General features: G+C 46.1%; 1 protein-coding gene across 1 annotated transcript; it reads left to right on the top strand.

The window, feature by feature from the left end:
• Positions 1-2,586: 2,586 nt before the first annotated feature.
• Positions 2,587-19,692, top strand: LOC138787004 (retinol dehydrogenase 14-like). Its single transcript, XM_069964098.1, has 5 exons — positions 2,587-2,668; positions 4,750-4,879; positions 11,004-11,246; positions 14,021-14,323; positions 18,954-19,692. Exons 2-5 carry the CDS (start codon positions 4,759-4,761, stop codon positions 19,247-19,249), a joined length of 963 nt encoding a protein of 320 aa, XP_069820199.1. The 5' UTR covers positions 2,587-2,668; positions 4,750-4,758; the 3' UTR covers positions 19,250-19,692.
• Positions 19,693-19,988: the final 296 nt, after the last annotated feature.

A 19,988-nucleotide genomic window follows, 5' to 3' on the forward strand; every position in this document is an offset into this window, starting at 1 on the left:
TTTTTGCAATCCATTTAACGGATCCGTTTTTTTTTTTTTTTTAACGGACAAAAAAAATAGTGTCAGCAACGTTTTTTGTGTCCGTCAAAAAAAAACAGATCCGTTTTGCTCAATTTTTTTATAATGGAAGTCAATGGATAAACGGATCAAAATGGATGCACACAACTGCATCCGTTTTTGCAATCTGTTTTTCATCAGTTTTTTTTCAAAAAACAGATGAAAAAAACGGATTACAAAAACGCAGTGTGAACCCAGCCTAAGTCAGGGGGCATCTTGTCCGGTTGGAGTTGCTCACTTTTCCTTTCTTCTCTATCTGGCCCGGCCATCATGAAGACTACTCTCAGCTACAACTCATCTCTGCAGAATCTGCCAATGATAACATTTTAGGCTCTTCACTCCAGCACCTCCTCACCTCTATACAAAGTCCCCATCTGTATTGCTCCACATTATAATAGTGCCCACTTTGTGCTCTGTTTGGACTCTCAAATAGTACTTAGGCTCCTTTCTATGCCCTCACATAGTAGAAATCTGTGCCCTCATATAATAGATAAGACCCATCTGTGCCCTCATATAGTAGTTAAGTCCCTGTCTGTGCCCCCATATAGTAGGCAGGCCCCCTTCTGCGCCCCCATATAGTAGGCAGGCCCCTTTCTGTGCCCCCATATAGTAGTCAGGCACCTTTCTGTACCCCTATATACAGGGCCGATTCTGGGGTTTCTGCCGCCTGCGGCAAACCTCAGGCGGCCGCCCCGAGTGATGGCCGGCACAACCCCCCTCCCCCCCCCCGTCGCCGCAGCCATCCACTCACCTGTCCCACGCCGCAGCCGGCCCGTGCTCTCTGCTGTCTCCACATCCCATCAGGTCCCGCAATGTCACCCTGCAGCTGTCACGGACCTCCAGGCTGTGGTGAGTGAGTGGGGTGATCGGGTCGCGCGGGGCGGTCCCGCGCGACCCGATCACCCCAGCGCGTCCCCCATGACCCCGGGCACTCACCACAGCCTGAAGGTCCGTGACAGCTGCAGGGTGACATCGCGGGACCTGACGGGATGTGGAGAGCGCGGGCGACGGGACAGGTGAGCGGCCGCTGTCATTTTTGTTAAGTGATACTTAACAAAAATGACAGCAGGGGGGACATAATGCCGCCCCCTGCCGGACCGCAAAATCTGCCGCCTGAGGCGGAAGGCTCATTCCGCCTCATGGCAGAAGCGGGCCTGCCTATATAGTAGTTAGGCCCCTTTCTGTGCCCCCCATATAGTAGTTAGGTCCCTGTCTGTGCCCCCATATAGTAGGCAGGCCCCTTTCTGTGCCCCTATATAGTAGGCAGGCCCCTTTCTGTGCCCCATATAGTAGGCAGGCCCCTTTCTGTGCCCCCCATATAGTAGTTAGGTCCCTGTCTGTGCCCCCATATAGTAGGCAGGCCCCTTTCTGTGCCCCCCATATAGTAGGCAGGTCCCTGTCTGTGCCCCCATATAGTAGGCAGGCCCCTTTCTGTGCCCCATATAGTAGGCAGGCCCCTTTCTGTGCCCCCATATAGTAGACAGGCCCCTTTCTGTGCCCCATATAGTAGGCAGGCCCCTTTCTGTGCCCCCATATAGTAAGTAGGCCCCTTTCTGTGTCCCCTATATAGTAGGCAGGCCCCTTTCTGTGCCCCCATATAGTAGTTAGGCCCCTGTCTGTGCCCCCATATAGTAGGCAGGCCCCTTTCTGTGGCCCATATAGTAGGCAGGCCCCTTTTTGTGCCCCCCTATAGTAGACAGGCCCCTTTCTGTGCCCCCCTATAGTAGGCAGGCCCCTTTCTGCGCCCCCATGTAGTAAGCAGGCCCCTTTCTGTGCCCCCATGTAGTAAGCAGGCCCCTTTCTGTGCCCCCATATGGTAGTTAGGTCCCTGGCTGTGCCCCCATATAGTAGGCAGGCCCCTTTCTGTGCCCCATATAGTAGGCAGGTCCCTGTCTGTGCCCCCATATAGTTGGCAGGCCCCTTTCTGTGCCCCATATAGTAGGCAGGCCCCTTTCTGTGCCCCCATATAGTAGGCAGGCCCCTTTCTGTGCCCCATATAGTAGGCAGGCCCCTTTCTGTGCCCCCCTATAGTAGACAGGCCCCTTTCTGTGCCCCATATAGTAGGCAGGCCCCTTTCTGTGCCCCCATATAGTAGTTAGGCCTCCCTGTGCAGTAAGTCCCTCCCCCAGTATGTAGTATTCCCATGTAGCTAATTCCCCTGTAGGTATTCTCCACAACAGGTACGAATCCTCCCCACCCTAATAGTAAGCCCACTAGTATATAGTATTCCCTGTGCAGACACCCCCCCCCCCCCCTCTGGTAATTTGCCCACACTTGCTTAGGCATCCCCCTGTAGGTAAGTCCCCTGGTAGTTAGCCCCACTCCCCCCTGTAGATCTCCCCTGTTATTTACACCCCCTCCCACCTATGTAGGATCGTCCACTGGGACGGTTGTGAGGATTTTATCCTACCAGGTAACAATCGCTTCATGTAGGCTCCGGTAATATGGCCGCCGCCTAGCAGTAACAGAGACACTTTTTATTCTCACACCAGGCGCTCTATATTTCAGGAGCAGGCCAATAGGAATTGCCTGTAAACGGAAGCCCGTGTGCCGCAGCAGATACAAGTACGCTGGGCTGCGAGTGGAATGGTGCACCTGGGTGGTGGGCAAGGTAATTGTTATGGCGGCGCTGTGCACGGAATTGTCCGTCTGTCATGCTGCACGGGCGGCCACAGCTCCTTCTAGATGGGCGACCTCCGGGATAGAAGGCAGGCGAGCCCTGCATCCTCTGTAAACTCCATCTTGTTATCTAGGACTGGCTCTAATGCTATACAGCACAATGTCACCTGTCCCTGTGTGTGTCATAATTAAAGGGGAAAATTACACCCGAAAATAGTGAAGTTGTAGAGATCAGGCAGAGTGCTGTTTGTTAGTGGGTTAATATGACAAGTGTCAGCTATCTGGTTTCCCATTGCAAGTATCCCTTTAAGGGTCTATAAGGGTCCCTGTCACTTATAAATATGCTGTTTTTCTGCCATGTGCCCAGGAGGCGGTGCCAAACTGCTTGAGTGCCACAAGTTGGCATGCCTCCTTGCTGATTTTTCCTAATATATTCACCCTAGTTACATCCCCCCTGGCACTTAAAGGAACTGTACCACCAGGCCCAGGCTGAAGCACTGGAGGCGGCCCGACCCACCCTTAGTGGGAGGAAATCCTAGCCCCTCCATGATAGAGTTCCATTGATTCTAATGGAGTCACGTCATAGAGGGGCTAGGATTTCCTCCCACTAAGGGTGGGTCGGGCCGCCTCCAGTGCTTCAGCCTGGGCCTGGTGGTACAGTCACTTTAAAGGGGTTATCCAGCGCTACAAAAACATGGCCACTTTTCCCCCTACTGTTGTCTCCAGTTCAGGTGCGGTTTGCAATTAAGCTCCATTTACTTCAATGGAACTGAGTTTCTAAACCCCACCCAAGCTGGAGACAACAGTAGGGGGAAAGTGGCCATGTTTTTGTAGTGCTGGATAACCCCTTTAAAGGTGTAATCCAGTGCTACAAAAACATGTCCGCTTTCTTTCAGAGATAACACCACTCTTGTTCAGGTGTAGTTAGCAATTAAAGAGGATGTACCATCAGGTACGTCCTCATTAATCTCACCCACGGATAGAACGGTGCCCTCACGGGGAAGCCGCTGCCGCGGTCTGTTTTTTAAACCGCGGCCCCGGTTCCCGTGCATGGCACCATTCTATCCATGGGTCCCGGGCCGGTGCTGAAGCACAGGAAGCCATCCGGCCCGTCCCCAATGGACGGAATCCCCTGCCCCTCTATGACGCGGCTTGATTGATTCTTCAGCACCAGCACGGGACTCGTGGATAGAACGGCGCCGTACACGGGAACCGGGCCGCAGTTCCAAAAACGGACAGCGACACCGGCTTGCCTGTGACGGCCCCGTTCTATCTGTGGGTCAGATTAAAGAGGATGTACCTGATGGTACATCTTCTTTAAAGATCTCCAGTCTTCCAGTTCTTTTCAGCTGCTGTATGTCCTGCAGGAAGTGGTGTATTCTTTCCTGTCTGACACAGTGCTCTCTGCTGCCACTTCTGTCCAGAGCAGTAGCAAATCGCCATAGAAAACCTCTCCTGCTCTGCACAGTTCCTGTCATAGACAGAGGTGGCAGCAGAGAGCACTGTATCAGACTGGAAAGAATACACCACTTCCTGCAGGACATACAGCAGCTGATACGTACAGGAAGACTTGAGATTTTTAAATAGAAGTAAATTACACATGGAATTAGTAATTTGCTACAATTATGAAACCCCCGTGGTAACGTCAGAAGACAATACCAGGTCTAATCTGGTTTTAGTTAATGGTAGGTCCTTCTACAGCAGGGATGGGGAACCTTTGGCCCTCCAGCTGCGGCAAAACTACAATTCCCATCATGCCTGGACGGTCTTTGGCTGTGCAGGCATGATGGGAATTGTAGTTTTGCAACAACTAGGGCTGAAGGTCCCCCCTCTGTGCTCTACAGGATGGCTGTATGTACTGCACTGGGTTACTGATACTACAGGGCTCTGTACTTTCTTTGGTGTTTTCTCTTATATTCCTTATGATATTAATATTTCCAATGAGATGAGGTCTGAAGCTGAGCGTAGAGCCCATTCTGTGTCTTCAAGTCATCTGTATTGGAAACATTTCCCGGACCCCTCCCATATGTATATATTCATCCATCCATCAATTCTCTTGCTTGTTTTTTGCAGGAAGATACCATGTACGTGCTCGTCACTGTGCTGGCTGCGTTATTCCTAACATTGCTTCAGAGACGCTTCAAGAGCAGACGCCTGTGTCTTGATCCAAAGCGACTGGATGGCAAAACTGCCCTCATAACCGGTGAGCAGGTTTCTCCAACATATACCAGAGTGCAGCAGAGCATATTCCTTTATCTGCACCGTACCCGACAGCGTTGTACAAGATTACAGTAGCAGGACTGCTTTCTTCCAGAAACAGCGCCACACTTGTCTATAAGTTGGGTCTGGTATTGCAGCTCATCTTCATTGATAAGACCACTGACAACCTGGTAATTGGTTTTGCGCTATTTTTGGAAGAAGCCATGTTTTTTTTTAACCCTTTATAGCTAAAAATTTTAGATGGGTGTCTACTCGTCACAGGCCGCGCAGTAGGCTATGACTGAGAAGGTTTGTGTATCTACAAGTAGCAGGTTCGTATAAATGACTGATATGTACCTTTAGTGGAGGAGATGCAGATTACAGCGATGATCTTCTTCTCTTCCTCAAAGGAAATATGTCAATTAGCCAGTTTGGCGCACTGGGTGCGTTCCCCGACCCTGACTGTCGGCACTGTCCCACCCGCCCGTTGGCTTCTTCTACACCTCCTACTATTCATATATGTATAAGTAGTGATGTCTCTGAGATCTGGGCTGAGGACGTAGACGTCACTACTTATGCATATAGCAGGCAATGAATGAGCTGACGGGAGGGGACGGGACGGGGAACGCCCCCTAGTGTACCAAATGGGCTAATTTACATGTTTGCTTTGGCAAAAAAATACCCCAAAAAAATCACCACAGAGGAAGAGAAGAAGATTATTGCTGGAATCTGCATCTCTTCCCTACAGCTACATATCGGCAGGTTCGTATGTACAAACCTGTAAAGAAGAAGTCTGACCAGACCCATTTTTTACAAGTGCTGGGGAGGATATAAGAAATGACATGCTTTTACCTCCCCCGCTTCAGCGATGATGGCCGTTGACCACTGCTCCGGTCCCCGGCCGCATCCTGTCCTGAGTGGTTGAGGCCATAGTGGGTTCCCGCCTCGGACGCTGACTGGCTGAGCGGACCTTACATGTCACAACCTGGGTCCCCGCTCAGACCAGGAAGCAGCCAGAGACCGGAGCTGCGGTATGCAGCCACCAGTGCTGCAGCGGGGGAGGTAAGAGCATGTTATTTCTTTTATCTTTCCCCTCCCCAGCACTTGCTAAAAAATAGGCCTGGCTAGACTTCTCCTTTAAGGGTATATGCACACAGAGTAATTTTTGTGGAAAACTCTGTGCAGAATCCGCTGCTCGCTCCCCTGAGTTCCCACTTGAAGTTCCGCCCTTCACATAGACTCCATTATATGCTTGGGCAGATTCTGTCGTCCTCTCAAAGGCGGACAGTGGAATCTGCCCAACCATAGAACGAGTAACGGATTCCGCATGGAGTTTTTCTGAGAGAATTACTCTGTGTGCATATACCCTTATACTGCAAAAAAAAAAAAAAAACACTTGTGTTTTTCAAACTATTCTGTGACATGTTCAGAGGAAGATGGAGCATTAGAACCCCTATTAATAACTGAACCATTAGGAAAGGTCTTCCACTCTGCATCTCCAGACTATGTTGTCCAGGTCGCTACTGGCTTCTGTGTGTGATCAGTCAATGGGTTCTCTTCGTTGACTCTTCAGTGTGGGGTTCCAGCACCCGTACCCTCATCACTACCATCTTGTGGCATCTCTATGACCTGTTAGAAAAATGGCACATAGGACCACATTCCCTTTAATACCTAAAAGGAAAAGTTGTTTCAGCATTCAGAATAGGCATTCTTGGTTAGAAGCCTGACAAAAACCCCACAAGAATGTGAAAATCCCATTCCAGTTGAGTTGTTCACCTAGTCCTTGTCTGTACCATGTCTGGTAAAGATTAAAGTAGTGCATATCATAAGAGCTGCAGGATCCGCAGACTGTATCACTACACTGACGCTTATACTAACGGAGGAAACATTTGCCCTTGTTGTTCATTACTAGAGATGAGCGAACCTGGAGCATGCTGGAGTCCATCCGAACCCGAACTTTCGGCATTTGATTAGCGGTGGCTGCTGAAGTTTGATAAATCCCTAAGTCTATTTGGAAATCATGGATATAGTCATTGGCTGTATCCATGTTTTCCAGACAACCTTAGAGCTTTATCCAAGTTCAGCAGCCCCAGCTAATCAAATACCGAACGTTCGGGTTCGGATCGACTCGAACATGAACCAGGTTCGCTCATCTCTATTTATTATCTCTAGATCTATGCATCATATGGGGAAGTGATTGTTTCCTCCGCCAGAGCAGGCAGTGACTTCACACAAATCTTGGTGCTGGTTCCGTTTTTGTGCACCACATTTTGTGCACAAATTGCCATTCTGCTCTGGTGCAGGGAATGATACATTAGCGGCCCTTAGATGTCTGTTGCAACTTAATACAATTTGTGAGTTGAATAAAACTAAGGGGGAGATTTATCAAAGGGTGTGAAATTTAGACTGGTGCAAACTTGTCACAGCAACCAATCACAGCTCAGCTTCCAGCTCTGGTGAAAGGAAAGCTGAGCTTTATTATCAGGCCAATACAACAATACTGGATCACATATAAATATCCAATATAGGACAGCACCATAGGTTTTATAGGAGAAGTCTGTTGGATTATAAAATCCAGCAGCTGGCAATCTGTATTTGGAGCCAGTCCATCAGCTGGGTTGCGACGTGTCAGCTCCAGAGATCCCGGAGCCCGTCGGGGGCCGATCCCACCGTTCACCCTGGGCATGGGCAGAGGTGAGTACTTGTAATCCGGACTTCTCCTTTAATGACTGGGCCACAGGGGAGCAGGTGAATCTCTCGGTGGGCCCCTGAGCTTGCTTGAGCTCACTCTTGTCTGGTTTTAACAGAGACAAAGCCGCTCACTGTGTCCTTGGCTGATTGGCAGTCAGCTTGCCACTTATCTTACCAATTGCATCCTACGTCAGCAGGCCCATCTTGTCCTTTTGTGGGCCCCCTTCCTGAATTCACAGTAAAGCCATATCTCCTAACCCTAGCCTATGGTCTTCTTCACCGAAGCATGCCGCAGTGCATTGCTTTCCCAAAATGAAAGATGCCATTCAAAAGTATAGCTAGTTCTGCAGAAAAAAAAACAATCCCCTATATGTCTGTGTAGACAGAACAATAAGAATGATGACTCTTGGGGGGGGGGGGGGCACTAAAATTGGCAGCAACATTAAGGGAATAACGCCTTACTACCCCTCAACATACAACAAGGGCCATAGTTAGTAAACGAACCATGACTTATAGGTCACATGGTCATTACCACTGTGCCCCCAGAATTTGAATGTCTATATCGGTCACCCCAGTGCGACATTTCACCTGTACTTCAGACTTTTTCTGTAGCAGGTGAGTGCTGCAGTATACATCTAGTGTTGAACTCACCTTTCAAAATGTTTCAGTTCAGTAACGTCATCCAAACCCCAACGCTCTGTGTTTGATCACCCACGGCTGCAGAAGTTGGATGCCGCCCTTGGGGGGTCCTGGAAAACATGGAAACTGCCACAGAGTGTATGCATGTTTTCCTGGCAGCTGCAGCAAATCAATTGCAGAGTGCTCAGGTTTGGATAACATTGCCGAATCCAAACAGTTTGACAGGTTCACTCAACACTGATCTTGACGTATGTGAGCCTGACGGTCCTATATGTCTAGGATAAAATTCTGACATCGGACTGGTGGTTTGCAGTAAGCACCTGTCTGGTTATTGTCGCTGGGATCTAGCATTGGATTCTAGATGCTTCCTGGTCGGGCTTTGGCCAGGACTCGGTGCTGCTCATTATCATCCGCATCAGCCACATTAATGTTCCTTTAATCCACTTACAGAGAATATTCGTAAATTATCTCCCAATTATCCGCATGACCTCACGTCTTTATTGTTGTACAGACAAGCCTTCAGCTCCTAGTAAACCTGCTCCGTTCCTGCCATCAGTCCCCTGGCATCTTCTTCTACAGTGCATATTTACAGAAGGCCATGCTGGGATTTGGCTTTTCTAGTACCTGCCGCTGCCAAACGACCAAAACTTTTTCCAAGAGCTGCTTTTGTCCAGCTGAACGTCGAGATGCCCGCGAACGAATCAGCGCTGACAGAGACGTAAGAAGCCGCGTCCTCGAATGGAAACAAAGCCACCTGGTCTCTGTGTGACTCCTGGCCTGTCTGTAGAATGGTGCCAATCCTCTCCACCCCCGCAGAGGAGGTGACATCTCCTGGCCGCCATGCTCTGCTCACCGCCGCTTCATTAACTGCATGCTGTATTTCTATTACAGTCAGGAAAACTAAAAGGGATTGTAAGATGTTTCTTCAATTTATTTTTCATTTGTTTCCTTGTTGGAGACAAATAGGCCGCCTGGCATGGATAATGCGTCATTTGTTTTCTGCACAAATCTCTTCTTGTCTTCAGCGTCTGGTCCTGGTTTTCTATTCACTTCTCTTAAAAGTAAAGAATGAGAGCGAGCCGGACCGATGAACTTGTGACCATGTGTTCTCGCTGCTGTCACAATCTACGTCGACAGGAAGGCGAACACTTTGTGGTTTCTGGCAAAGCGAATGAAGCCACAATGGAAGCTGGCAGATTACCCATTTGGCACAAGTCGTGTTCTTGGTACGGTGGATCTAGCAGAGCATTGTGGCTTCTGTAAGCAAAGCTAAATATGAGGGGTGGGTAAAGCCGAATTGAACGCATTGGCAATCTATTAGTTTAGTCTGGCCAAATTAGTTCCAATTTCAAAGTGCTCCTTGGCTTGGAAGCAGTCCTGGGAGACCTCAGACTTATTCTGGACTTTTCCGGGCAACCAGAGCACTTTGAGGCCATGTTCTCATGGGGCATTTATATCGGCCGTTGTTTGACACGGCCAAAATAGGCCTGCCGATTATTTTGTGCGGCTGCGGTGTATACAGGGTGTATACGCTACGGCCATTGTTCTATACACTACTATTTAACTAAGCAGTACTGTTAAACAATGTCCATTGTTGCAACCTGCATCAACGACCATTGTTTAACTACAAAATACGGTGTGTGAACGTGGCCTGACTAAACTAATCGACAGCCCATCAGTCAGATTCACCATCAGCCAAAGATACTGTAGTTTCACTCACCTCTGGTAGCTATTTATCTAAGGGATGTTCAATACTGTATACGGCTGGAGACGGCTTGTGTAAACACATATTAATAGCTCCCTGGCTGGCTGTCTCTGCACTCTGTAATGCTGGGAGGATTAATCACAGTGAGGTCCTCAGCAACTTGACTGAAAAGTAACCCTTCCAGCATCACAGAGTGCAAATATATACAGCCAGGGAGCTGTTCACATGAGCCATCTCGAAAGGGAGGGGAGGAGATCAGAGTGGAGACGAAGTGAACAGCTTACACACAGTTTTTTGTGTCTTCAGCAAAAAGCAGCAGCTCAGAACTGGGGGAAGGAGACTGATAACATATTAACAAGTATGGACAAAATTGTTAGTCTTCAGGAAGGGGAATGATTCAACATGTATTTTACCTAACCAGATCACCAGATAATGTCATAAGTAAATCCCTTTTAAGGGTTTTTTCACCTTCGAACAACATTTTACAGTTTTTCGTTTTTTTAAATATGTCTTTATGCCACAAGTTGAGTAAGTTTGTATATACGTTGCAAGACTGATCCTATGTTACGGCCTGTCTTACAGTCCAGAGCTTTACTCATAGTTTTACATAACTTTTACAAAGAACATACCCATAAAGCTAGTAAAGCAGATAGATATTTACTTGGTTTTTAATTTTTTTTCCCCAAGCACTTCTATAGTGCGTAGTGAGCGTCACATCTTGTTTTCAGCTGAACTGCTTTAAATTACAATAAGCCAGTTGCCAGGCAGCCATGGAATAGGTTTTATGCACTAAATGCCAACCTGCTTTCAAGAATAATGGGTTTTGGAGCCTTGAAAATCATAAAGGACACTTGTGGTCATAAAAATAGCAGATGAATTTCACCGCTTGCTGCATAAGCAACCGAGTGCATCGTTCATAATAGGGCGCACTGTATCCAGTTTTTACTAATCGGTATTTGCAGGGTGATTCATAGGAGAGTGAAGCGTCTCTACAGGCTGGCAGGCCCTTCATTGTTCCTTTATGCATAGCTCCTCTTTAGTTTCTTATTGTATTTGCCTTCATAGTCGTTGTTGTTCTCTTGTTGAACACTAGGTGGAGCATCAGGAGTTGGGAAACAGACAGCAATTGCTCTGGCTAAACGTGGCGCTCGTGTTCATATCACCAGCCATGATGACCAGAAAGGGGAAGAAGCCCTTCGAGAGATCAAAAAAGAAAGTACAAGCATGAACGTCCGATTCTGGAACCTAAATTTGGCAAATCTGCAAAGCATCCGCAATTTCTGTAAGGAGTTTTTGAAGGGCGAAAGCCGTCTTGATATTCTTATCAACAATGATGGTGAGTGAGACAGTATGGGTTGGGCACATCCAGGTGTCAATGGAAAACTCAACAGGTCTTAGGAATTTAGAACAGGTTTATACATCCGCCAGTCACAGAAGCGATAGCGGCTTAGCGGCAGATCGTAACTGATCCATTCTGCACAGATCTATAGGCTTATACTATATTGTTTACTATATAATGACCATTTTCGCGTCACGTGACGCTTGTTCCGGCTGTCGACGTCCACAGCCGGAAGAAGCGTCACGTGGCGTGAAAACGGTCGTTCGCTGTTCGGATGCCGATCTGCACTTCACTCCCTCCCCTATGAACACATGAATTTCCATATGAAATAAAGGATCATATCTACAGCCAGTGCGGTGAGTGCACTTTACTGTTTCTACTGTTTCGTATTCTCTTAGGTTTACTTGAATCACTCTCTGAGATCCGATCATTCCCTTGGACAATAAAATACATAAAATATAGCAGACTGACTAGGTAGTAAACACGTACGTCAGCCGATCTTTTCCTTTTTTCCTGGCTTCAGTATCACAAATGTCCACTAGATGGGGCTAAAGGATTTGTTGTGAAAGATCTCAGGCAACAAACACTGTTACAAACTTTTGGATGAAAACAACTGGTATCCATTAGCAGACCACAAGTATATATCATAAAATTAGTGAGCTAATAAAATAAATGGCAAATTAGAAAGTTTCCAGAAGAAAAAAAAAACGCATTAGATAGTATATATACAGTCGGGAAAATAGGTGTTAGTGAGAGACAAATGAATCTATAAAGAGATTTCAGAAATTCACATTATTTGATTTTTTAACATAAATATTGAACATTTTATTACATGAAATAAATATACAATAGAAAAAAAGTTACTATTTGGTACAGAAACTTTAGTTTGAAATAAGAGGTCAGATGTTTCCTGTAGTTCTTGACCAGGTTTGCAGACACTGCAGCAGGGATTGTCTCCCATTCCTCCATACAGATCTCTTCCAGATCTTTCAGGTTTCGGGGCTGTTATTGTGCAACATTGAGTTTCAGATCCCTCCAAAGATTTTCTATAGGGTTCAGGTGTGGAGACTGGCTAGGCCACTCCAGGACCGTGAAATGCTTCTTATAGAGCTACTCCTTAGTTGCCCTGGCTGTGTGTTCTGGTCATTGTCATGCTGGAACACCCAGCCATGACCCATCTTCAAGGCTCTTACTGAGGGAAGGAAATTGTTGGCCAGAATCTGGCGATACATGGCTCCATCCATCCTCCCTTCAATACAGTGCATTCATCCTGTCCCCTTAGCAGAAAAACACCCCCAAAGTATGATAATTCCACTTCATGCTTCACAGTTGACTGCGTTCTTAGGGTTGTATTTATCCTTCTTCCTCCAAACACAGAGAGTGGAGTTGATATTAAAAAGTTCTATTTTGGTCTCATAGCCTTCTCCCATGCCTAGTCTGGTCATCCAGATGGTCATTGGTGAACTTCAAATAGGCCTGTACATGTGCTGGTGTGCGCAGGGGGACCATGGTACTCTGAAGTGTTTTAATCCATGACGGCATAGTGTGTTACCAATGCTTGTCTTTAAGGATCCTATTCCACGGGCCGAGCAGGGCCCAATCAACTATGTAAACAAGCGCCGATCTGCTAGATTGGCGCTCATTTACTGGGCCTATTCCACGGCCCGATGATCGTTAAGCAAGGGCTGCAGGGACATCGTTACCTATGTCCTTGCAGCCCTTGTTTCATACATTACCTGTCCGGGCTGCAGGTCTTCTCCTTCATCCTCCCGGTCCCGCGCCGCAGCAGCTTCGGAGCGGGGCTGTCTGAACTGACAGAACGCTCAGCCAATCACTGGCCACAGCGGTTACGGCCAGTGATTGGCTAAACGGTCTGTCAGTTCAGACAGCCCCGCTCCGAAGCTGCTGCGGCACGGGCCTGGGAGGAAGAAGGAGAAGACCTGCAGACAGGTAAGGTATGATGCTGCTGAAATCGTCGGTCACCGAAGCGCACCGCTATTCCACCGTAGCGATGTGCTGGTGGCGAATGATGATTTTAGGTCTGAACCTAACTGAACGATCAGCTGATGACACGATCGGCCGCTCCGTGGAATAGGCCCCTAAGACTGAGGTCCCAGCTGTCGTCAGGTCATTGACCAGGTCCTCCCATGTAGTTCTGGGCTGATTCCTGAATCATCCTGATAAGGATCTTGCATGGAGCCCCAGATCGAGGAGGTTTGAAAGTCATCTTATGCTTATAATTGCAACAATAGTTGTTGCCTTCTCACCAAGCTGCTTGCCTGTTGTCCTGTAAGCCCATCCCAGCTTTGTGCAGGTCTGGAATTTTGCTCCTGGTGTCCTTAGACAGCACTTTGGTCTTGGCAATGGTGGAGAGGTTGGAGTGTGACTGATTATGTGGACAAATGTTTTTTTATACTGGTAACAAATTCAAACAGGAGCTATTAATACAGGTAATTAGTGCAGAGTGGGAGGAGCTTCTTGGTGGGAGGAGCATGGTTGGTGATCAAATAATTAATGCAATACAAAAACCAAAATAATTATTTACTATATATATATATATATATATATATATATATATATATATATATATATATATATATATAATATTGTATACGTGAGTCTTTATAAAGCAGCTGCCTCTGTATGCTATCCTTTTACGTATACGAATAGATGCTGTACGCCACTGTACTTATTTTATAAGTAGCTACTATTACACATTGCTCTAACTGCATTATGTTTTGTGCTGCTGACTATTTTATTGTAATTGACAGGTGTGCCCGCTGTGTTGGACTGGACAGATAACGGGTTCAGTATGTGCTTTGGCGTCAACCACCTTGGACCTTTCCTTCTCACCAATCTGCTACTCGAACGGCTAAAAAGTTGTTCTCCGAGCCGCATTGTTAATGTGACTTCCAGCGTTCATAAATATCAGAAGCTGAACTTCTCCGACTTAAACTACAACATAGTGCCACTTTTCACCTACTGCCGCAGCAAGCTGGCAAATGTCTACTTTACCCAGGAGATTGCACGACAGATGGAGCGGCATGGAGTCACCGCATGTGCTGTTCATCCAGGTCAGAAGTGTGTTTCTGATATTGTTACCTCTCAGTATCTACAATGCTGTCTCTACAGTTACAGCCATCAATCAGCTGTCATGTCAAGATTTCATCACATTTAGCTATTACTGTTCTTTCCACGTTGTCCGGGATAAGAAAAACATATCGTATTTTTGGCTTTATAAGACTCACCTGACTATAACACGCATCCCTGGTTTAGACAACTGAAAATGTGAATTTTTTTTTTTAATTTTTAACTTCTCTGTTTGTCTAATGTAGTGAAGGGATGAAAGGATACTGAAATGACAGGGCCACTATGTATTATACATACACAGCTCTGCAGAATGCATAATACACACCCAGCTTTGTTATATCAAAATACACACACAAATACAAACCTCTGCTACAGAAACATACCCACAGACACACACAGTGCTACTATACCAATATACAGACACACACACCTCTGCTACATCACCATACACAAACAGCTCTGCTACATACATAGACACACCTCCGTTGCATCACATGCACAAACAGCTCTGCTGCATACAGACAGACACACAATTTTAATACAGATTGTCCCTACGTAAAGTGTCACTGTTGTGTTTTTGTTTGTTTTTTTGCAGAAATCAATAGTCCAGGCGATTTTAAGAAACTTTGTAATTGGGTTTATTAGGCAAATATGCCATTATCTGCGTTCAAAAAGACTTTCCTCAGCCCCCCCCCCCCCTCCTCTTTCTCATTCACTGCTCATTATCAGGAAATCTCTACTCTTTTACGTCAATCAAGTCCTGTTTAACCTATGGAGAGGGGAGGGGGAGGAGGGAGATTAGTCGGCAGCAGAAAACAAAGGATTACACAGCGGTAGCTGTGTGAAAGCCAGTATTCAGAGGTCAGAGAGGTCAGTGCTGACTTCAGAGGAGATAGCCCGGTGATATAGCTGTAAATTAACTCTTTGTTGTCCTGTTTTTGGTGCCTCATCTCCCTCCTCCCCTCCCCTCTCGATAACAAACAATGAAGACAATGAAGGGGGGAGAGCCTCAAACTGCTTTTTCATGATAAAAATGCATTTTTCGGCTAATAAACCCAATTACAAAATTTCTAAAAATCGCCTGGACTATTGATTTCTGCAAAAAAATTAAACGACTGTGACATCACTGCAGGTCCTTCAGCTCAGTTGTTGATGGGTTTCCTATGGGGCTTTATATGTAGGAATCTGGATGTGATGCACATCACCTCCAGATTCCTCTCCTGTCCTGCTCTAGTCTCACTGTTTGGTGTCCGGCAGGAGAAGGGGAGAGGACTGTGCAGCTTTCAGTACCTGCACAGATCACTTAGTACAGGGGTGTCAAACTCAAATACACAGTGGGCCAAAATTTTTAAATTGGACAAAGTCGCGGGCCAACCTTGATAATTATTGCAGCGCGAATGTCAGAGCAGCGTTCGTTGTTCCTGGCACTGTCAGTGTTGTGCTTCTCCCTGCCCCGTCCACTATGATAAATTACATGATAAATTGCTATGACATGATTAAACCCCAACCCATATAATAGCCAATACCCAAACATTGCCCCACATATTAGCCAGACCTTCCCATAGTGCCCAAATAGTAGCCAGCCCCCCAAGCTTCCCATATAGTAGCCAGCCCTTCCCAATAGTCTCATATAGTAGCCAGCCCTCCCCAATAGTCTCATTTGGTAGCCAGCCCTCCCCAATAGTCTCATATGGTAGCCAGCCCTCCCCAATAGTCTCATTTGGTAGCCAGCCCTCCCCAATAGTCTCATTTGGTAGCCAGCCCTCCCCAATAGTCTCATTTGGTAGCCAGCCCTCCCCAATAGTCTCATTTGGTAGCCAGCCCTCCCCTATAGTCTCATTTGGTAGCCAGCCCTCCCCATAGTCTCTTATATAGTAGCCAGCCCTCCCCAATAGTCTCATTTGGTAGCCAGCCCTCCCCCATAGTCTCCTGTATAGTAGCCAGACCTTCCCAGTAGTCTCATATAGTAGCCAGTCCTCTCCCAGAGTCTCTTATATAGTAGCCAACCCTCCCTCATAGTCTCTCATATACTAGCCAGCCCTCCCCAATAGTCTCTTATAAAGTAGCCATGGCGGGCCAGATGTAATTAAAACTCTGAATTGCCTGGCGGGCCAAAAAATAATGGCACCGCGGGCCAGAGTTTGACATGACTGACTTAATAGATCATTAGGGAAGTGGTCAGGGTGGTCTGAAAGTGTTGGGCCATCCTGTCTGTTGAATATAACAAACTGGAACTTTTTAGCAAAATATTTTCTTGTTATGAAGTGCGTCCTATATACCATTAAACAGTGGTGTCGCTAGGCATAATCATTCGGGGCCTAAGAACATCTCAGATCAAAGAAGACGTCACCTGTGAGTCACTGAATGAGGTTTTTGCATTTTGTAAACGTTATCTGGTAGGAGTTCCCCGAGGTCGAAGGTTGGGAAACACTGGTCTAGTGGATAGGAGCTAGGGCAGAACTCCCAGAGGCTGTAAGTATAGGGGGTGCTTGGGCCACTCTTGCAGTGGTCTGCACCACTGGGGTGTACTGCTACTGGTGACAGTGACCCTGACAGGAGCCCAGGGCGGGTGGCAGCCATAATAACTACTTAGCCGCAGTTATTATGAGTGGCGGCAATAGAGCTGGGCTAATAGAGCAGTCATTGGTGTTACTAGCTTCTGCACTGGGCTCCTTCGCTAAACGCTTACCACGGCCCTCAGAGGGCCCGGGCCCTGGATGTTTTTGGACCCGAGCAAAGCCCCTGCCTAAAGGAAGTTATCCAGTATTAGAAAAACATAACTGCTCTTATTCCCCCAAAACAGTGGCACATTGGTCCTCAGGGTGTGTATGGTATTACAACTCTCCTCCTTTTGCTTTAATATAATATTGGACACAAATTTAGGTCAAGAATGGCTCCTTTTCTGGAAGAAAGCGGCTGTATTTGTCTAATCCTTAATAACCTATCTAAGATAACAGGACTAAACTGCAATGCCACACACAACTTCTAGATAGGCTTGGCACTGGGTTTTTATGTATTTATTTTTTGGAGAAAGCTGCCATTTGTTTTTTTAATCCTGAACAACCACTTTAAAAAAAAAGTCTCCTTGCACTGACATTTCCGAAAGAAGCTTATAAAATCGTCAGAACCCCTTATAATTACTTTTAATTTTGTGACAAATGAAGAGCCAAAGGTTAGGAAACAATGCTCTATAGCATCAAATATAAAGAATAGGAGGCCTATATGGTTGATCAACTATAACCCTACTGTGTTGATCAGAGGAAGGTAAAACAAAAAACCCTTATGAGGCAGATGTCAAATGTCCTCCTACTGTCCTGCCTACTGATATGGCAACTAGAATAAAACGCTGGATCTGCAGAAATCTAGTACCTATAACTTGTAAATATACTTCTCAAGGAAGCCATCTAGGCCCTCCCTGAACTTGTTTACTGAATCAGCCATGACGACATCATGTGGCAGAGAGTTCCATAGTCTCACTGCTCTTAGGGCCCTATTCCACCGGGCGATTATCGTTAAGATTATCGTTAAGTCGTTCGACTCTAAACGGTAATCGTTCGTTTGAATAGCAGTTAACGATTAACGACCAAACCAGAAATTGTTGATCGTTTATTAAGACCTGGACCTATTTTTATTGTTGCTCGTTCGCAAATCGTTCGCTTTGAATAAGATGTCGTTCGCAGTAGTGACGAACGCAATAGCGACGACAAGACGACCGCAAGAACGATCATAGGTAACGATTATCGTTCCATGTAAATGGGTAAACGATTTCAGGTCTTTCGCAATAGCGGTCGTTTGGATCGTTTATCGTTAACGATTATGCGAACGATAATCGTCCCGTGGAATAGGGCCCTTACAGTAAAGAATCTGCATCTGTGTTGATGGTGAAACCTTCTTTCCTATAGAAGGAAAAAAAAGATCCCTACAAAGATCCTCTATACTGTCCATTCATATATTTGTACATTGTAAGCATATCGCCCCTAATTGTCTTTATAAATATATATATATATATATATATATATATATATATATATATATATATATATATATATATATATATATATATATATATATATATTAGTTTGATCGTTGGTAGTCTACCGTATTTTCCAGTGTATAAGGCGACTGGGCGTATAAGATGGCCCCTGACTTTTAAGAAGATTGTCAGGGGTTCACCTAATACGCCGGAAAATGTTAACCCCTGCCTGACCGCAGGCCAGCTGCTTTCAGGCAAAAAAAGTTTCTCCAATGAGACACTCTGCTGCCTGGGAGAGCTTCGGGGATCCCCGGCGCAAGCAGCGTACATCACACTGCCTACGCTGGCAACGGGCCAGGAGACACACGGATGTCGGGAACGGGCCCCAGGTGAGTTAACTGCTTGTTTTTTTTCATAGTGGTTGCCCCTTACAGTGGGGATGCAGCCATTTTTTAGCTCCCCCACCGTATGGGCTGACCATATCCGGCGTATAAGACGACCCCCCGACTTCTAAGAAGATTTTTTTAGGGTTAAAAAGTCGTCTTTTATGGTTATTTTGTATATTTCCATCCTATACACCCAGTGTGCTTATGTTAGGACAGTGGCGTACATACTTAACTGTATATCTCTTTCCCTTTCAGGCTATGTGACTGGTGATTGGACAAACCAATTTTCAATCCTTTTCCGCATAGTGATGTACGTTTTCACAACCTTGTTCTTTATTTCATGTCAAGCAGCGTCTCAGACCGTCATATACTGTGCTATATCCGATGACATTCTCCAGCACAATGGCGGCTACTTCTCAGACTGTAAGCCTCGTAAGTTGCGTCCTTATGTGCAGGATGCTGGCATTGCCAAAAAGCTTTGGGAGGCCAGTGAAGCTATGGTTGGCCTTACCTCTTCTGCACGAGAACATCTAGCTACAAGAACAAGATAGTTTTTATAATATTGTCTACAATATGGATAAAGCTGTATGAAGTCATCTTCTTTTCCTATCGATTTTTTTTTTTTTTACTTTCGGAGCAACATTGGAATATCGACTCAGATAAACTTCCATCCGGTCTGCAGAGCAGTCTGACGCATGACACAGTTCTCTCTGTAGTTACTTACGATGGACATGATTGTATCCTGTGTATATGCCTGTGTTTTATGTCTTACATGATGAGTATTTATTGCATTAACTCTTGGAAAAATATCCATTGGTTTGCGAATATTGACTCAATTCATATAAATGCAGAATGTGACATTCCCAGCAATGCTAAAATGTAGCTTAATATGCCAAAATTAAATAAGAAAAGAAAAGATTGAGGGCACTTACCACTTTTCGTGCACTGTCTTTATTCCACGTGAATCGGCAGGTAAAATTCATGTCGGTCGCGGACGCCAAACACTCATCAGTGTTTGCAGCCACAGCTGTATCACGTGCATGCGCACTTCATCAGACGAAGCGTGCATGCGCGCGACACAGCTGTGACTGCAAGCACTGATGAGTGTTTGGTGTCCAAAAAAGTGGTGAGTGCCCTCAATCTTTTCTGACTGCAAAAATGTAGTGTTAACCCAGCCTTACTCTTGCTTCATTTCATCAGTTAACAGTGTCACCTATGTGGGGCTTCACAGCAGTTAGGCCCCATCTCCTTGCTTGGGGATAGAGCCCAATTGCTGTGAAGCCCCGCCTA

This window comes from Dendropsophus ebraccatus, chromosome 3 (assembly GCF_027789765.1).
Source record: "Dendropsophus ebraccatus isolate aDenEbr1 chromosome 3, aDenEbr1.pat, whole genome shotgun sequence".
In the NCBI taxonomy this organism is placed as follows: domain Eukaryota; kingdom Metazoa; phylum Chordata; class Amphibia; order Anura; family Hylidae; genus Dendropsophus; species Dendropsophus ebraccatus.

Excerpts from the sequence above, each read along its gene's own strand:
- LOC138787004 (XM_069964098.1), top strand. The coding sequence starts at position 4,759 with ATGTACGTGCTCGTCACTGTGCTGGCTGCGTTATTCCTAACATTGCTT. Across the intron at positions 4,880-11,003 it reads CAAAACTGCCCTCATAACCG|GTGGAGCATCAGGAGTTGGG; the intron begins GTGAGCAGGTTT and ends GTTGAACACTAG. Across the intron at positions 14,324-18,953 it reads CGCATGTGCTGTTCATCCAG|GCTATGTGACTGGTGATTGG; the intron begins GTCAGAAGTGTG and ends TTTCCCTTTCAG.